The following is a 20,744-nucleotide window of genomic DNA, read 5'->3' on the forward strand; positions in this document are numbered from 1 at the left end:
AAACATGGGTGGTTAAATATTCTTTTAGGTTAGTCATTGATTGAAAGTCTAGTTTATTTTAAAATGTGATTAATAGTGAAACCTGACGACTGGTGTAGATTAATTTCTCTCAGGTATACAGATACTGCTGAGAGGTTGTAGTCGTCTTCTGCACATGTTGGATTGATAGCTGTACATGATAGTAAAGAAATAGAAATACAAACATTAGAATATGTAACTTACAGAAAGACTTGGAAACAATTTAAAATGTACCGGTATGAAATTAACAATAGAATATTGTATATTATTATGTACATAATATTATATATTATGAATTTTGATTATCAGAATGCTTGTAATATAGTCTAAGGAGGTGTAGATTTTATGAAATTGTGTTTTTTTAGAGGATGTTTTTCGTGAAATTGTGATTGAACATGTTTTATATACATTGTGTCAACATGTGTTTGGCAGTAGTAAATATATGTATATATCAATATTTTGACATGAATATGTCTTACCTTTAGTAACTGTTTTTTGTGAGTGCACAGGAGGCTGTAAAGTGCTGACGACCCAAAGAAGAAGGAGAATACAGTTAGTTGTGATGATATTATTCAAAGAAATTAAATAATGCTTAAGTAATATACAAACTATGCATTCATGGCTGTCTTACCTTGTTAAGTGCATTCTTGAGGTTTTATCACCACTGTGCAGATGGTAGTAGTTCCTCATCACTCTCACCACATGCATGAGGGATGCCTCCTCGGCACCTGTCCGAAGGGACCCACTCACTCTGAGCTCATGTCTCAGAGTGGGGGTTGCTCATATTTTACTGTACCATGTGATGGCTGTAATGTCAAGGGTTTCAGAATTCAACAGGTTTCCCTCAATACATGTTGGAGGAGATCTGTCTAAGCTCATACCAGTGATATGTTATTACAGTATTGATTTCATATGTCTTGGTTGTCAGGGTTCATGGGGTTCACATTTTTAACATTGACTTTTGAGAAACAACAAAAAAATGCTTCACACGTTTTGGCTGTCAGTAATTCTGGCTGTATCATGTTACTGGGTGTACTTACTTTTAGTCAAATGATAAAGAATTAAGTCTGTAGAAAGGAGAAATTACATGTCCATGGTGTCTGTATTTCTGATAGTGTTATAGGACAATATGCAATAAACAGGATCGTGGTAACTGTAGTATGTTTTCATGACACCTGAATGTAGACATTTTTCTGGTTGTGAAATGAAAATCAAGTCCAGGAGTGTGTTTTTATCTGTGGTTGCATTGTGGATGAGTTGAGCATATCCCCTTGATTGAAACAGCTGCAAAATTGATCCAGTTGTGTTGCTTAGAATGTTTTCATTAAAATCTCCACAAATTATGATTGGCTGAATGTCCATAATTTCCACTGAGTCCAAAAGATTGTTCAAATTTCTTAGGAATGATTTGACATTGTAGTCTGGAGGTCTGTACACAGCAACAACAAGAGCACTCAAAGGAGCTTCAACTTTTAATGCCACAAACTCAAGGTCAGTCACATTATTTAAGTAACGTTTTTCTGTAACATGAATATGGTTTCTTACATAAATAGCAACTCCTCCTCCATTTCTCTTGGCCAGGTCTGGAAAGTCTGTGTAAGACTGATGTCGGTTCCGGTTAAAAATGTTGTAGTCATCAAGGAGAAGGCTGTCTGCAACAAATGATCCTCGTAGATGAGTTTCTGTAAAGCACAACATGTCGGCTAAACATAACTCGTGGTGGCTTTTGATGTCTGTAATGTGAGCAGGAAGTCCTTCCGTATTATGATGAATAACAGTAAAAGTGTCAGCTCTATTGACTATGTCCTTCAAATGTATTAGAGGCATCATTTCTTCCAAATTGGCTTTTTTCATGTTCTGCAATCCAGCTGTGACTTCTGCATTTGAATAAATTTTTGATTCGTCAAAATCCAGTAAGTATAATCCACTGAGTGAAGTCACTCTACTCATGGCTACATAGGACATGCCACTCTCAAAAACTCGTTTCATTGACACTACAGCTTTTTGTGTTGTCAGACCTTGGACTTTGTGAATTGTACATGCATATGCCAGCTTAACAGGAAACTGTCTGCGTACCATCCCTTTCTGCTTAAGATTTTCTTCAACCCTTTCTAAGTACACCACATTGTCAGGTTGTGCTCTGTTTACCCCAGTTTTACTGTCCAACTTCAAACCAAGTTTAACAATGTGCTGGTTGTTTTCAGAATATATTACACCAACAAGTTCTCCAAAAGCCCCATTTACCAAACCGTTCCGTATATCAATGTTTCTGGTGAGCATCACCCGAGCTCCTTCAGCAAGTTTGATTGAGTCCAATAAGTCGTTTGTGCTGCCTTTGACTGGTTGGTCTTGACGTGTCATTCGGCCAGTTTGCATGTCCTTTTTATAGTCATCTGCGTCTATGTCAATGGTAGTAGCATGTAGTTTAGAGAGAGTAGCAGAATTGTGATCATTGACTTGTTTATTGGTAGCAAATATATGTAATGCATCAATGGGACAAAGAGCTGGTTGAGTAACAGCCTGACGAAGTAAAGCTCTGTCATTATCTGTGAGTTCATCTGATTGTTCTTTGACACGAATCCTGTTGAGCATTTCTGCAAAGGACACATCATCTTTCTGACGCATGATCTCAGTGAGAGTGACCATCTGAAAGTTCTCGTTCCACATGTCAACTTGCAATGGTTCAGGTACACAGAGAGGTTTAGACTGCCTGACAGGTGGGAGTTGATAGAAGTCACCAACTGCTAACACAGACATCCCTCCAAAAGGTTTACGACTCCCTTTGATTTGTTTCAGACGAGCATCCACATAAGCAAGCAACGGTTTTGAAACCATAGAGACTTCATCAATGATGATGATTTCAGCATTCAAAAGTTCAGCTCTGACTTCATCAAGTTGGTTTCCCAGTCCTGTAATGGGTGGCTTGAGAATTCTCGGGAGCTTTAGAAGACTGTGAAGAGTTGTTCCAGAAATTTGAAATGCTGCTGTTCCAGTGAAAGAAGTCAATAGAACACTTCGGCTGGATATGTCGTGTTCTTCAGCATTTCTTTGCAGTTTTTGCAAAATGTCAGTTGCCTGTGAATGAATTGATTTAATCAGATGGGATTTTCCGGTTCCTGCTCCACCATTGATGTAGTAGAAAAACTGTTCTGGATTCAGGCCACAGACTCGCTTTATGCACCACTCTCTGACTGCATAGAACACACAGGCTTGTTTCTGATTAAGACTTCGATACATCTCTCGTATTGTGTCAGGATCAATCATGGGGGCTTCTCTTATTGCTCTCAGTTCTGTTGATGATGCTGCTTGGCGACTGTACTCTGGAACATTTTCCTGCTCATTTTCGTCAACAGCCTTTTCTCTTTGCATTGCATCAATACATTCCAGCCGGACAAGCTCAGATTCAGGAGCCAAGTTACACCATTCATCAATTGAACCTCTGTTCTGTTCATATTCTTCAATGGCTTCATCAATTTCTTTGCTGTTTTTCTCATATTTTTCTTGGTTGTGTTTGACAATAGCCTTCACAGACTCAGGGATTTCAGAGTCACACAGCTGTGCATATCCTGAATTGTAAAAGGACTGGTATGTTGAGTAATGGGGTGGTTTGAGCTCGTCTTCCGATCTGTATGGAAAGTACAGTTTCAGCAATGTTTTACAATGTTGATCAGGATTTTTTTTCTCTGAGGGACGATAAAATCGTATTACAGCAGGTTTATCCTTCACACGCCTTTTGACAAATCCCATGCCATTCAAAAGAGGCAAAACATCTTTAGCTTTTCTTTGCTGTCCATAAACCAATCTGCATGTTGCTGCAAAGTCCGCCATACACATCATCTCAAATTCTGGAGTTTCAGGTCTGCATTTGTATTTGTCAGTTAGAGATGTCATCCAGACGTTTTCACTTTCTGACGTCATGTCCTGCAGTTGTGACATAGGCCGACTCATCTTTACTGCATTGTCATCTGTTGGAATGAAAACAACGCCTCTGGAAGATTTTTTCATGTTGAGTCCACACACACGTGTCACGCATTCCTGTGCGCTGATCTCTCGTTTCTTGGAGTATGCCTGCATCACCTCTTTCATTTCATCAGACTGGTTAGTTCCATCACAGTTTGAGTTTTCAATAACTGTTTTCAGGTACTCTGAAAGCCCATGTTCCTGTTTTGTGATGTAAGATGTCAAATACATGATCACAGAATAGGCATTCAGAATGAACGAAATGTCCATGTTGCTGTCAAAGGCTTGTAAAAGATGGGGGTTATAAGCATTTACCCAGCAGTCCTTTGGATCACGCTTTAGGATCACTGTACTGGATGTCTTCATCAAATGCAGGCACTTTTTGTATTCTGTCACTGTTAAGTTGCATTCAATGAGGAGCTGCTCAAAAGTCAGGGATTCACTTTCAGGCTCTTTCAGGAGTGCACTTAATGGTCTCAGTTTTGCCTTTGCTCTTTCGACTTCAACAGAGTCTGCACTGTCTTCATCTGGTCGAGTTATGAAAGTTGTGTCAGATGGTTGCTTGGGGAATCCGAAACGACAATCAGCACCAGGATATTTGAAGCATGTCTTTGGATGGTTTCTGCTGTGGATTTGAACTTCTTTCACAGTTTTGTGCAGGTCTGGTTGAGAAGTTGGGTTGGGAAGTCGGGCTGTGATGTACTTTGAGATAAAATTGCAGACTGTCTGATCATCATCCTTTCCAAAAACAGGTGCACCATCAATCCATAACAAACAGTGTATGTGCGGAGAGCCACGGTTTTGGTACTCTACTCTGATGAAAAAGTCAATAACTCGTCCTAGGATTTGAGCAGGCGATAGGATCAAGTCTCTGAATAAAGCTTCAACACGTTTGTCGAACATACGCATGGTAGTAACTGGGTTGCTTCGCAGTATGTCGGTTTTTTCGATCCAGGTGAGTTTCTCAAAATCAACCTCTTCACCTTGTTGATGTTTTATTGCTTCGATCACTTCTGGCCAACGCATTTCGGCAGCTGAACACGTAAGAAAAAATGTGGGATTGCCTAATTGTCTGATCATAGCAAAAAGATCTTTTGTGGTTTTCTCCCAGTAAGCTGGAGTTCCTCTGAGTGGTTGCATGAATCGAACTGCGTCTTTGTTTCTGATCAGTTTCTCAACTTCTTGCTTATCCTGCAACATCCTAGATGTGATTTTACGCCCATCTCTAGTTTGTGGTTTTCCTTTGCGCAATTGTACTGTCATACTAGATGTAGCTTGGTGTATTTCTGTCACAAATTGACCAAAAAACAAATAGTTTGTGTCCTTGGCAAAGCGATCATCAACACAGAGAAGTCTTGCCTTAAAATACTGGCTAGGTGTTAATTTAATTGGTCTTTGCTCATCCAATGTGTTCTGACCTGTTGGATATTGAACAGGGAAAGCTATGGCTTCCAGATGAGGAGTTTTAAAAAAGCTAACTGGGCTGTTTCCTTCTGCTGGAGCAACACAGTAAATTCCTTCGCTAAATGACAAAACCTCTTCTGCAATGTTAGATGGTTGAAGACAAGACTCTAAAACCAGTCCACCATTTGGCATGTCACCTTCTTCCTCTTCATTATCATTCTGTATCTCTCTCTGATTGGATGTAGTTGCGTGTGCGGTGACTTCCTGATTGAGTTCTTCAACTGTGTTTTGTACCTCAGCTTGCTCATTATTATTGCTTGTAATTATCTCTGTTGTCTGATGTTTATCTACATTTGCAGTGTTGCAATTTTCATTTATTGCACATGAAAGCATCTGACTATGAACACTCTCTGTGGTTTCAACATTGTTTTTTGTAGCATTGTGTTCTTCATCTTCTACAAGGGTTGGATCACAGAGTTCAGGGTCATCTCTGATGCTTATGTTCTCGTATTGTGGATGAATTTGCTTCAGTTTGTGTAAAGCTCGCATTAGTTTAGACCAAGTAACGGCTTGAAATAGCTGATGACCTTTGTAGCATAATCGTCTTTTTAATTTCACTCTGAGAACTTGTGATTCATTTCTTGTTCTAGGTAATGCATCAATTGTTTCTTGTATTTCAGATGGCACACATACAACATTGCCCCGTATTGCTTGTTGTCTCCCCTTGGGAAGTGGAACAATTTTGGCAAATGGTATACATTTTGCTACAAGATGCCTTTCCAAAATGTTTAAGTTTGATAACTCTGGTGGAATGTCTGCTAGTCTCAAGTTATTGGTAACAGCAAGTGGTGGCATATGTCCATTTTTAACATGGTTATGACAAGTATGACAGATCCATTCTTTTCGTCTCTCATCAGGTACTTTACATTGTCTTTCATTTACACACTCACTGCTACACACATGAACATAGTCCCCTGTCAAGCACTTTGCCACAATCGCCATATTTTTTATGAATTTTACCCTGTTGCAAGACCTGACTTGATTTGGAAAGCATGCTTTATGACAAACAGTACATACATAAGTTGGACCACTCTTGATGTTTGCTTTAAACACAGAAATAGCCATTTTGATGATTTCATCGTTCTCTGCTGTTTGCATCCTTAGTTCATCTTCATTTTGGTTTGACACCCTTATCAAATGGCGGTACTTTTTTCTAATTTGCTGTGCACATCTAAGCTTCATTTGAAATGCTTGACTCTTTCTATATTTACTCTGGATTTGTTTCATTGCCTCTTTTTGTCTCTTTCTAAACTCTTTATTTTTGGCATAACGATGAGTGATGTATTGTTTTTGTCTATTACAAAATTCCATACTCTCTCTGTACTTATTTATCATGTACATTTTTTTGTAATGTCTTACTTTTTCATTCTGTTGAAAGCGTTTTTTCGCATACTGTATTCGCTTTTCTCTAAAGCTTGCACACTGTTGATAACGTGCATTAATACACAGCTTCTGTTTTTCTCTAAAGTAAGGATCATTCCTATATCTCTCAGTGATGTACTGCTTTTGTTTATTCTTAAAGTGTGGATCATTATTATAGCGTGCTTTCATGTAATGTTTCTGCTGCAGTCTAATTTTTTCCACATTTTGATAACGTCTCATAATAGACTCTTTTTTCTTTTTTTTTTTTAACTCTGCACATTGATGGTAACGTTTGGTAGAATATTGTTTTTGTGATCGTGTGAAATCTGCATTATTACTATATAAATAACTAATTCTATTCAGTTTTTTTTCCTTTACTTTGGGATCACTATGGTATGTAAACTTGGAAAAGTCCCGTTTTCTTTTTTTTAACATTTCTTTTGATTGCAATTGATCTTTTATACATTGTTCATTTATATTTTTTTCTAATGCCCTCTGAGCTCTTTGCCTTCTGTTCTTGTTATATTTGGAGATCTTTGTACTCATACTTGTAGAAGACTTTGGAATGGTGACTTCATTATTACCTATATTATCGTTTATATGTATATTTTCCTCATTATGATGTAAAGCATCATCTGTTGGGTTGTTAGAGGGCAAGAGATTCAACATTACTGATATTATAGAATCTAAATCAGTTCCACTTGACATGTTTCCATCATCAGTTTGAACAGTAAAGTCGTCACATAAACGTTGTCCCCTTTTTCTTATTTTATGTGTTGCACTTTCTTTATCATTGTTTTCATCATGAACATCTTTGCATGATCTCTTTCTGTCTGTCTTTGTGGTACTCGTTCCACTACATGAAGGAGTAGCATCTTTTACAGGAAGCACCAGTGATGTTTGATCAGAGTCAGGAACACTGCAAGATTGAATGCATACATTATGATGTAAAGCATCATCTGTTGGGTTGTTAGAGGGCAAGAGATTCAATATTACTGATATTATAGAATCTAAATCAGTTCCACTTGACATGTTTCCATCATCAGTTTGAACAGTAAAGTCGTCACATAAACTTTGTCCCCTTTTTCTTATTTTATGTGTTGCACTTTCTTTATCATTGTTCTGATCATGAATATCTTTGCATGGTCTCTTCCTGTCTGGCTTTGCGGCACTCGTTCCACTACATGAAGAAGTAGCATCTTTTCCAGGAGGCACCACTGATACTGGATCAGAGTGAGGAGCACTGCAAGACTGAATGCAGTTGAAGTCCAGAGGTTTTAACTCATACCTCTCTGAAGATGGAACACCAAGTGTTTTAAAACACCTTACCAAGGTAGCAACCATATCACTCAAGTGTGTGAAAGTTAGCATTACAGCAGTGCCAGAATCATGTGATTCTTCAAGTACAGGCAAGCCACTCCTGGTTCGGGTGTGTGGATCAAAGAAGCCATATCTACCAGAACGATTTCTGAAGACAGCAATACAAAGACTAGACATTAATAATAAAGCATACTGGACATCAGATAACAAACAGGTTAATCCAGCTTCCAAGTCTAAGAAGAAGTTTGCATCTTCAGGTGGGAGATCTTGAAACGTTCCAAACCTTAAAGGGAGTTCTGTGTTGACATTGTACACATGGGTACGTGCAGTAACCTGATCAGAAAGCTCCTCCAAAGCCAAGTAATTTTCATTAGTTATTCTTTTCCTGATTTGCCGATACATTTGATCACCTTGATCTAAGATGTTATCAAGATCTGTTATGTTTATGCTTTCATTCTCATAGAGAAAGGCAAGAAATGTAAGTGAATTGCATGTGCACTGTTTATTTCTGGAAAATTCAATATACTTCTTTGAATTTTGACTTCGAGAAGCCTGTAGACAAACAGTATCAATGGTATCATGCTGAGCTTCAACTTCATCCAAGGTAGACCGCTGTGACTTCCCGTTAATTGTATGCATATTTGTGTCTATTGAATCTTCATTTTCATTTTGACTAGCATCACTACTTAAAGATAGCTTTTGCCATCGAGTTTTGGCTGATTGAGATCTTTTCCCTTTCTTAGGCATGGTTATGATCAATAAGGATTAAAAGGGGGAGAAAAGTATTTTTTTACCTTCAATTTCCTCTAACCCTGAATACACAGAATATACAAAAAGAATGAGCAAAAATTCAATGAGCAACGTCACCTGTTGTATTATAAAAAGATTGATGCTGTTATCACACAAATAAAAAATATCAATATCTCAGTGAAGGTTTATTCAGATAAAGATGACAATACAAATAAATATGCTTTAAGCCAAGTAATGACTTTCCAATTGTCAATTTTCAAAGAATGACTTCTCAATGACAGTTCCAGCGATGACTTCTCAAGGCTCTGTTCCAGGGATCACTTTTCAACTAAACTGGGAATGATCGATAAGGATTAAAAAGGGGAGATAAGTATTAAATATTTTACGTTTAATTTCCTCTAACCCCGAATATACAAAGTATACAAATACAGGGAAAATTGAATCAGCAACGTCAGCTGTTGTATTATAAATATATTTATGCTGTTCTCACGCCAATAAAAAGAAATAATGTCAGAGTGAAGAAGCTTTATTCAAACAAACCTGACAATACAAATAAATAGGCTTTAATCCAAGTAATGACTTTCCAATTGTCAATTTTCAAAGAATGACTTCTCAATGACAGTTCCAGCGATGACTTCTCAAGGCTCTGTTCCAGGGATCACTTTTCAACTAAACTGGGAATGATCGATAAGGATTAAAAAGGGGAGATAAGTATTAAATATTTTACGTTTAATTTCCTCTAACCCCGAATATACAAAGTATACAAATACAGGGAAAATTGAATCAGCAACGTCAGCTGTTGTATTATAAATATATTTATGCTGTTCTCACGCCAATAAAAAGAAATGTCAGAGTGAAGAAGCTTTATTCAAACAAACCTGACAATACAAATAAATAGGCTTTAATCCAAGTAATGACTTTCCAATAGTAAATTTTCAAAGAATGACTTCTCAATGACAGTTCCAGGGATGACTTCTCGATGACTGTTCCAGGGATCACTTTTCAATTAAACTGGTTATCAATAAGAATTAAAAAGGGAGAAAATTATTTAATAGTTTACCTTCAATTTCCTCTAACCCTAAATATACAGAAAAATACAAATGGAGGGAAAATTGAATCAGCAACGTCAGCTGTTATAAAGTAAAGATTTATGCTGTTTTCACACCAATAAAAAAATGTCAGAGTGAAGACGTTTTATTCAAATAAAGATAACAATACAAATATTTAAGCTTTAATCCAAGTAATGACTTTCCAGTCGTCAATTTTCAAGAAATGACTCATTGATGACCCAGTTCCAGGGATGACTTGTCGATGACCCGGTTACAGGGATGACTTTTCAATAAGGCTGTGAAATGAGACTTTTTCAGTGAGATAGTTCAAGGAGAGACTGTTTCAATAAGACAATTCAATGAGAGACTTTTTCAGTGAGACAGTTCAAGGAGAGACTTTCAGTGAGACAATTCAGCGGGAGACTTTCAGTGAGACAATTCAGCGGGAGACTTTTTCAGTGAGACTGTTCAATGGCAGACTTTTTCAGTGAGATTGTTCAATGGCAGACTTTTTCAGTGAGATTGTTCAATGGCAGACTTTTTCAGTGAGATTGTTCAATGGGAGACTTTTTCAGTGAGATTGTTCAATGGGAGACTTTTTCAGTGAGATTGTTCAATGGGAGACTTTTTCAGTGAGATTGTTCAATGGGAGACTTTTTCAGTGAGATTGTTCAATGGGAGACTTTTTCAGTGAGATTGTTCAATGGGAGACTTTTTCAGTGAGATTGTTCAATGGGAGACTTTTTCAGTGAGATTGTTCAATGGGAGACTTTTTCAGTGAGATTGTTCAATGGGAGACTTTTTCAGTGAGATTGTTCAATGGGAGACTTTTTCAGTGAGATTGTTCAATGGGAGACTTTTTCAGTGAGATTGTTCAATGGGAGACTTTTTCAGTGAGATTGTTCAATGGGAGACTTTTTCAGTGAGATTGTTCAATGGGAGACTTTTTCAGTGAGATTGTTCAATGGGAGACTTTTTCAGTGAGATTGTTCAATGGGAGACTTTTTCAGTGAGATTGTTCAATGGGAGACTTTTTCAGTGAGATTGTTCAATGGGAGACTTTTTCAGTGAGATTGTTCAATGGGAGACTTTTTCAGTGAGATTGTTCAATGGGAGACTTTTTCAGTGAGATTGTTCAATGGGAGACTTTTTCAGTGAGATTGTTCAATGGGAGACTTTTTCAGTGAGATTGTTCAATGGGAGACTTTTTCAGTGAGATTGTTCAATGGGAGACTTTTTCAGTGAGATTGTTCAATGGGAGACTTTTTCAGTGAGATTGTTCAATGGGAGACTTTTTCAGTGAGATTGTTCAATGGGAGACTTTTTCAGTGAGATTGTTCAATGGGAGACTTTTTCAGTGAGATTGTTCAATGGGAGACTTTTTCAGTGAGATTGTTCAATGGGAGACTTTTTCAGTGAGATTGTTCAATGGTTTTATGGATTCTTCGATGATTTTCAAAACTAATTAATAAAAAGCTGTTTCCTTGAAATCTTGATATGTCTTTGAAGATCAATCAGCGTATTTTCTGGATGCGTGTTGTTCTTAACCTGAAAAGAAAAACAAAACAAAACACATTAGTCTCCTGTGTTCAACAATTTAAATACAGGTATGATATATACTGTAGAATTATGCATCAACTCTTCAGTCAATATTTTCTAAATCATATTTTCAACAACAAAAAATAAACTTTAGAATTTTAAATATTTTCTATGAAAAATGACAATTTTACAAAAGTTAAGAAGGTATATTTCCGTTCAAAGATGAAGAAATGGGTCTTAGAAACCTAGTTTATTTCGAATCTTTACCAAACAAAATATGTCGTCATAATGACACATTAGGTTGAACAACAAATGAAAACTCAAAAAGAAACTGAGTTCAAATAATTTCTTACTGGTGTCATATAATTGTGTGATTAGTTAAATTTGATCTTTATTCAATTAATCTAAATTTATATTAGTCACAATTAGTAACCTAACGAATGCTATAAAAAACCTAATTAGGATGTATTTTTAGTAAAATTTGTGAAATTTTGACACATGAGAAAAATACAACAGCAAAGTTGATTTTATTTTATTTTTTTAATAAACAGACTTCACATTTACCCCACCAAAGGGGATTTTTTCCCCATGTCAAACAAGAAAAAAATAAAAATAAACATTGGATCGAAACAATTTTTATTAATACCATAATACATTTGGTATATTTTATTACTTTATCAAAAAAAATTCAGTTAATACGTACGTCTACATTTGAATCACTCCAAATAACGAATAAATTATGTCTGCAAGGTTATTTTGTCATTAGTAAAGTAAGAAATGACTTTGATCTGTCAATAATTTAACCTGTAATCTCAGTAATCGCATGAATTTTTCTTAACTCCCCACCCCCACCATCCCATACACACATGGATATCACTGCACGCTAAAAAGAAACACTGTACAATCCTGGAAAATGATAAAATAAGCACTTGTTTAATTTTAATTCTCAAGACTTAAATATTTGCTGAACACGTCTTTAAGCGTAAAAGTATTTTCCGTGACCAGGATTCCAACTCAATCCACCGCATGGGCAGACAGCGTTGCTGTCAGAGGTAATGGTTGTGATTCCTTACACCACACGGTACATCCGAACACATGCCTTTCCGGTGTTTGAAATTTAATGGTTTCTATCGTTAAGGGTTTAAACTGAGGAAAAGAAAACTATTATTAATAGGGGATTCCTGGAAAAACTCAGTATTTATAATATTGCTAAAAAATACTCTCCTGATGTAAATAACATTTCCTATGGATTAATCAGCCTCCTCTCTACATAGACTATGAATGGACATGCGGTTTTAGTTTTTGCGTGGTGAAAATGTGACATCTCCAATGTGAATGTTCTCTAAATGTTAATGAGGAACTTGAATTTGAACATCCTTCACTTTAAAAAGGGGTGGAGACTGCAGGGAACTCGAAGTTTCCTGAAGAAAATCTGCTCCAGACCAGGTTACGTTCACACCTCAGTTACCATAATGATTGATTCTGAGTTCATCTTAAACCGCTTGGTTTCACCCACTTTCAAGATTTCAGTTATCTCTCTTTCTGAAACGGAAAACTAAGAGTTTTACTGAATTTAGAGTCGTATATATAAGGCAAAGTCTTAATTAGGTGGTCTATTTCTGTACTTGACCTATACATAAGACACACCTTATAATCCACACCAAAAAAAACGAGGAAACATAAGCAAAACGTTGAGTTTTTTAAACTTCGTTCCACTATTTAACAAACCACTCTTATTGCTTTTTAATTGATCTCCTCCCACAAAACATCTTCAGTGTTTGCATTAAACGGTGTTTATCAAACATGCCAGTTTCCTTTCATCGTTTTCAGAGTAAGTTTCATTACCAGGCAGCTGATCAGCAATGATGCAGACGATTTTAGCCAAAGCTTGGACAACAGTTACAACACTTCCTTAGTTCACATATGGAGGCTTAACTCGCTCTGCACTGCATCCAAGTAAAGTGTGTGCGCCCATGAACATGAGTTCTGTTTCACTTTTCCCTAGGTGGGATCAGGAATCTTTCTTCCGTTGTGGCATTTTTGGTTGCAACGATTTATCCTTTTTCTGTTACATTTCATTTTGTCCTAGTTTTTTATTTATTTGTAACATCATTTCTTCATATTTGCAGCAGTTTTTAATTTTAGTTGTAAGATAATCTATTTTTGAGTGCACACATTTTTTTTTTTTGCTACAATGGCGGGTTGGGATCACCTTACATAAGACAAGATGATCTAAGAAGCGCCTTCAGCTTGTGCAGGCCATGAAAAGCACTTTATAAATAAAGATTTGATTTGAAGAGACACCAAGGCGTGACACCAGAGAAGTGAAATTCTTTAATTGTGGACTTTGTTTCCGTCAACGTAATACAATGTGTTTGATATAGTACTCTAATGGGCAAAACACTTTCAAATCAAAAATATAACAGAACTGAAGTCTACATTGTTTTTCGAGGGGAAAAATAACATGGTGTGATTCAAATAATGGCCATCAATATGTCCCATACAACACAAGAACAGCTGCAGCACCATTCAACCAAAATGAGTTTAATGTGATCTTACAATAACTAATGCACTAAAATATCTGTATTTAATGAACTGCAATTAACATGTCAATATTGAAATCCTTAGAATTTGTATAATTTGTTTCCCCATTTCATTTAGTGAAATAAGTATTTGATCCCTAGTAACAGTTATGAGTTTAGTTCCTTAAAACAGTGTCACCCTTTAAAACAATATGTAAACTGAATTAAACCACCTGTTCCAAGTAACTGAACTCTTCATGTTTGGTGTCTGACAAGCAAAATGTAGTACCCAACATTGTACAAAAAAAGCAGAGCCTATATGAAACTAAACTTACTTTGTTTAGAGCACAGCAGTGCCCCCCTGAGGCGAGGACTGTCAGCAGACGTAGTTGCAGCCTCACCTGGCAGCACACAGGTGAGGACTGTCAGCAGACGTTGCAGCCTCACCTGGCAGCACACAAGTGAAATGACTACAAAGAGAAGAAGAGAAATGAGTTAGAAACAATAATCATCAAGTTAAAAAAAAAAGTTCTTAAAAGATTCATTTACATCTCACAAGCACTTCTTAACTGCAAGCACAGTCAGTCGTGGTTCAACATTCACACAAAATGAATCAATTTGAAAGCTTACTGTGTGGAAATTTGATGAGGAATTTGACCTTATGTAGTAAAAATGCATCACCTTACTTAAACACCCACTCCATTCCATCATATTTTGTTTTTTGTTAACATGTTCTTGTACAATTTTTCTATGATTATGAATTTTAACATGTTGAATGCAAACCAAGATAGAAGCATTACTAAAACTTCTGATAAAAACATATTTGCATTTTTCTTGTTTGCCAAAGAATACCGTCATACTGTCAATGTACGGTTTCATTTTTTCCACCAATCACAAATAAATTCTATTCCCTTGATAAAAGCAGCATAACAAGAGATGTAACAGAACACGAATAACCCAGACAATTATTACTTTAAATATTGAAATGTTCCTCCAGTTTCGATAAATCATTTAATACCCAGTAAGTAATTTAAGTTTAATCATAACAGTTTTATTTAGGATGTAATTTGAGCATTGTGGGAGTGGTGGCACAAGAGAAAATGTGCATTTTGGGGGTTACTGCAGATAGATTTGGTAATTTCAAAACCATTTTGAAACATTCTTCTCTCCCAGTTTTTGTAGAGTTGGTGTCAAGTCATGTACATGCATCAGAAACGACATGTTTTAGTTCTTCGTTGTGTCCAAAGTTCAAAGATATTTTTTTTTAAATAGTCTTTAATAAACATTTTTTATGTAATATATACGAGTACATTTATGCTCTGAAATACTATGCATGATTTATCAAATGTTTTTAAACTTTTCTAAACAGTACTTTTGTGTTTTTTTCCTGTTTTTTTAATTTACTTTTTACTGATTCGAACAGTGACATGATCCAAACCGTGAGTTTTGAGATCCATTGCACCCCTAACCACAACACTAGGCAGCAAATGCCAAATATTTTATATTTATACTTCTAATGAAATCTTGTTTAACTGTAATAGTCAAGGGTTCATATTTATAATTTTATTTTTTTCCCCAAATGCTTGCATACAGCAAGTTAAACTTTATTGAAAAATATATTTATAAACTTGTATTTAAAAATGTTCAATTGTACTCACCAAAGGCAAATATGCTGCCACACAAGGGCTGATGTCTGTAGAAAACAGGAGACAAAACAGTGAGTACATTACTGGTCTAACATCAATTAAGCCACTCTTTAATGTGTGAATCAACTACACCCATGATCTCAATATGTTTTTCATCAGCCTTGAAAAGGGCTGACACAACACCAGTACAGAACATCTACTAACGTGCTCATCTTACTAGTCTTTCAACATTGTACATGTTGAGTATAAGATTTACATATTTATTTCAACTTTCAAGGCCTAAAACCTGGCATATCCTTAAAAACAAACAAACAAACAAACAAACAAAAACAAAAAAACAAACAAACAACCATTCTGTTGGTATTGGGACAAAAACTATTTACAATGAAAATGTTTAGATTTTTTTTTGTTCTTACGATGCATGCAAAAATAATATTAAAATAATAGCCATACATAACTGGATATATATAAACAGCTGTTTTTCAACTAAGCCAGTAAAATAAAAATGAATGAATAAATAAAACATTTCAAACAATCTTAAACCTGGAGATAATTTTACTTACCAACTTGAGAAGTTCTTTAGCAGACTTCTCTGTGGAAAACAAAATATTAACAGTTTAGTTTCCATGCTGCAAAATATCTTATAAACATTTGCGATCTGTCTGCCTATCACATTGAAATTAGTTTCAGTCTCTGTTCATTATTTTTAGGAACTTTTATATGTAAATATTAGCTCAAAAATAGCTTTAAACACTATGTGTTATAACTATCATATCTTTGATGGTGTCCAAGGCCTGGTACTATCCATTTATTTACATTCAAAGATCACTATTTTAACATATTGCTCGTCAAAAATGCAAAGTTTAAGTACTATTTTTTTTCAAAAACTATACAGTAAAAGTACAAAAGTCTCCTTGAGGTAATAGAGGGTGACCTGTAGAACAAGCATTTTCTGTCTAAGGCCTGGAATTACGGGCCAGTTTATTTTTTAAATGACTTTATTTAACTTCATTATTGAAAACTCTTAACATTTTTTTTCTAGAAATGACATAACAGATTAATAGTATAAATATGCACTGATAGAATACGTTGTTTTGTTATAGGATTTTATTTCTCTTTTTCATTTTACTCCGAGCACATCTGACGTTCTAATGCTCCAACAGAAAGCTCTTCCACCGAGTTTCATGCTCTGCCGTAAACCATGTAATACGGGCGCGTGACTTTTTCGTAGCGCGGCTGGCTTGACCGCGGCTCAGCGAACAGCTGCTCACTTGACCGCAGTCTTGTCGCGTTGCAGGGAGGAGGGGAGATGCGTGCGCGACGGAATGCGGAGAAACAAAGCAAAAAGAGGCACCGCGCATTTAGCGTGCCTGCAGTTGTTCGCAAGTTGCATAAAAAACAAAAGTAATACATTAAATCCGTTCCTCTAAAACAACTGAGTATAATTCGTTTGCTTCGTGAGCTCCGGAGGATCTCATTTTACGAACAGAGAAGAAAACACCGGAGGCAAGGCCGCCTTCGGGCCTGGAGGCCTGCCGCGCGTCTTTCGGCCACATGCGGGGAAACGAAGCAGGAAAGGCTCTAGCTTAATGATTTATACTTACCGAACAAGCAGCCGCTTCGAGTACACACACGTTCCTACGGTGAAATTCACCGTAGACGCGGAGACACGTAGTTTGCAATCGTCAGCTGTTAGCCACGAGCAAATCCAACGTGCATGCCAGCCAGAGCTAAGCATAAGTGCCGTGGCAAACCGGATATGACGTATATATGGAGTGTTCCTTTCAAAATAAAACTACTTTCAAATGTAAAATATTTTTTCCTCTGGCTGTAAAAATTAATAATGACAGTAAAAACGCACTTAAATTTAGTATTTTGAGTAATGCAAACAATTCATCATTCTTATGTAGCCCTTATTTTACAACAACAGACGTTGTCAAGTTCACGAGAAAAAATTACATCACAATGTTGTTTATCCTATATGTTTTGAGGAAATGACAATGTCATTTTAAAAATGTATTCATTTGTTTATAAGAGTTCAAATAGTGTGTATCCACAGTTTGTATAATTCAAATATTGTGTCAACATAAAATACATAAACAGAACACATAGTTAACTGTTTTGTAGATCACAGCTAAGACCAACGCAGAGAGATTACAATCAACCATATGGTTGAATAAAAAGACTTGAAATATTAACAGCAGGGTAAAAAGCAGCGGAACTAAAAGGTATTTGCAAATGTGTAACTAAGTACACAGAGAAAAGAAGTTTTTAGTCAATGCACAAAATCTTCACAAAACAGAAACAGTAAATTCAAACATAAACCAATATGATGGAGAACAAGTGAGCATGATTATGCTTATATTAAGAATATTTCTGCTCCTGCAAATGATATGGAGTTGACGTATCTCTTGATCACTCCTACCAATATATGCCATTTTTTCATTTCTAATCTTTGCTTCTGAATAAAAAATATTTACTGCTGCACAGTGAAAAATTGAGTACAAATAAAAACTGTGAAATAAAATAGTTTTGCATCAACAAAACAAACACCAACTTCAGGTTTAATTAGAAATACTACATTTCACACATGATGTCACTTCTTTAAAGGGGAAAATAAACCAAAACAAATACAACAAATACTCACAACTAACAGATTAAATGCCCCTTTTCTTTTAAAAATGTGTGGGGAAAAAAACCCAACAATAATTCCATGTTTATCACAGGAGCCTCTCTTCAATAACTTAACTTTACTTTTGATGGCCCACACTCTACCGTAACACCCTAAAAAATCCCAATCCACACAATTAGCACCCCTGATCGCAAACATTGTGTTCAACCTGTTAAAGAAACAATGAAACCACACAACATAGAGTATACATTCATGTTTGGCTCTTGCCGAGGACAGACACAATTTTTCTATATCCTCCCCTCCTGTCAGACCTGGTCACCTGCAGCACAGGTGTCCCTCAGGGAACTGTCCTTTCCCCCTTCCTCTTCACCCTCCACACGGCTGACTTCAGACACAACACGGACGGCTGCGTGCTGCAGAAGTTCTCTGACGATACTGCCATCGTCGGTCTCATCAGTCCACGACGACAACGACGTGGACTACAGAGAACTGACGCAGAACTTTGTGGACTGGTGTCAGCTGAATCACCTCCTGAGCAACGTGGGGAAAACCAAGGAGATGGTGGTAGACTTCCGCAAGCACTCTGCTACCCCTCCACCGGTGACCATCCAGGGAATGGACATTGAGCAGGTGGACTCCTACAAGTACCTGGGTGTTCACCTCAACAACAAACTGGACTGGACTCACAACACAGACGCACTGTACAGGAAGGGTCAGAGCAGGCTCTACCTCCTGAGGAGACTGCGGTCCTTTGGAGTGAGAGGGCCACTCCTGAAGACCTTCTACGACTCGGTGGTGTCCTCAGTCATCCTGTATGGTGTGGTCTGCTGGAACAGCAGCATCACTGAGAGGGACAGGAAGAAGCTGGACAGTCATCAGGAAGTCCAGCTCTGTCCTGGGCTGCTCCCTGGACTCAGTGCGGGAGGTGGGTGACAGAAGGGTCCTGCAGAGACTGACGTCAATGCTGGACAATGAGTCCCACCCCATGCAGGAGACTCTGTCTGCCCTGGAGAGCAGCTTCAGTGGCAGGCTGCTCCACCCTCGGTGTGTGAAGGAGAGATTCAGGAGATCTTTCCTTCCTGCGGCTGTCAGACTGTACAACCAACAATTGTGATCACCATGTGCAATATCTGTAACTCTGTAACAACAATATTTATTACCCCTAATTACTGAACCACTTGACTGTGCAATAGCTGTATATACCTGTACATACCTACCTACACTTAACTGTGCAATAACTATCAATATGCCATATATTACTGATTATTCTTTGTATATTCATTGTCTAGCTCTTTATAATGTATATTTTTATTTTAATTTTTATCCTGTATCTCTATCTATCTCTGTACCTGCGTTGTTGCACATTGCAATTTCCCCACTGTGGGACAATTAAAGGTTTTTCTTATCTTATCTGTGTTGCTCCCAAGGATTCTGTTTTGCCTCCCTGTGAGCTGCTGTTTTTGCTCTCAACTACATATGGAGACAAAAACTACTGCTCATCCCTCCTTGACCTCGGCTTTTCTGCAATCTCCCTCCCCTCCCAAGCATAGTCTGGATGTGTGCTCTAGGAAGCAGCTAAAGGACTATTGCAAAGGTTATGAACAGGTTATCTCTCTCCTGTAATGAAATGAACAAACTAGTTGAGACCACAATTTTTTTTTATTTTTATTTTTTTATGTTTTTAATCAATTTTAGATTACAGAGATTTTATCTATATGAATGCCCCAAATCAAGTGTTGAAACTTCTGAACTCTGTCTATCACTCTCTACGATTCGTCATTAACTGTAAGCCTCTCACCTCACTGTGAACTTTATAATTATTTATTTCTGATTGTATTTTGGTGTATATGTGTATGTGACCCCCAAGGTTCCTTTGTAAAGGAGTTTTTTAATCTCAACAGGACTTTCCTGGTTAAATATTATTATTAAAGAGTAATAAAATCAAAATAAAAATATATAACATAAAACTACTATAGTGACAAAAACATTTATGCAGATGTTAAACAACAGAACACTCAAACAAGAAGACGAGAGCACTAAACACTGCACCACAATACAGTACAGCCTGTGTCAATAAAATGCTAGGTTTTGAATGACTTATCTCCTGTGTTATAGGTTTGAAGATTTCACTCGTTAAAGTCTTAAGGAAAAGGAAAAAACCAGCTCACCGCTCACATTAATTTCTTTCCCACGAAAAGTACTTTCCCACTGACATGAGGGAGGAGGGTTGAATTCCCAAACAGTTGAATGTAAATGAAACACACTGAAAAAAGGATTTCTAGAGTCTTTGAATTTACTTGAATTAAAGTAGTAAATGCAACATAATTTATTCATATTTTCTCTGTTAATGTCATTTAAACAAGTTAAAACTATGTGATTGAATAACTTGTTTAATATGCTTGTTTCTATCATGTGTAGACTGAAGTGATTTAATTAAAAAAGTAAAATTGATGTAATTAAGTTCCTTCAAAACAGGAAAAGG

At 36.7% G+C, this 20,744-nt stretch overlaps 1 protein-coding gene and 1 long non-coding RNA gene across 2 annotated transcripts; both read right to left on the reverse strand.

Annotated features, from left to right (window-relative positions):
* Positions 1–627: 627 nt before the first annotated feature.
* Positions 628–6,650, reverse strand: LOC112139131 (the record flags this gene model as incomplete). Its single annotated transcript, XM_024261833.2, is given in 2 exon segments — positions 628–746; positions 1,564–6,650. Coding segments are annotated over 2 exon segments (5,094 nt in total). The 5' UTR covers positions 6,625–6,650.
* A 3,072-nt stretch (positions 6,651–9,722) lies between these two features.
* Positions 9,723–17,378, reverse strand: LOC112139130. The gene is made up of 5 exons (XR_002917924.2): positions 17,235–17,378; positions 16,194–16,222; positions 15,643–15,677; positions 14,320–14,454; positions 9,723–11,471 (listed from the first exon to the last, which is right to left on the reverse strand). It is a non-coding gene; the product is annotated as an uncharacterized LOC112139130 (long non-coding RNA).
* Positions 17,379–20,744: the final 3,366 nt, after the last annotated feature.

This window comes from Oryzias melastigma, unplaced genomic scaffold (assembly GCF_002922805.2).
Source record: "Oryzias melastigma strain HK-1 unplaced genomic scaffold, ASM292280v2 sc00615, whole genome shotgun sequence".
Taxonomy (NCBI): domain Eukaryota; kingdom Metazoa; phylum Chordata; class Actinopteri; order Beloniformes; family Adrianichthyidae; genus Oryzias; species Oryzias melastigma.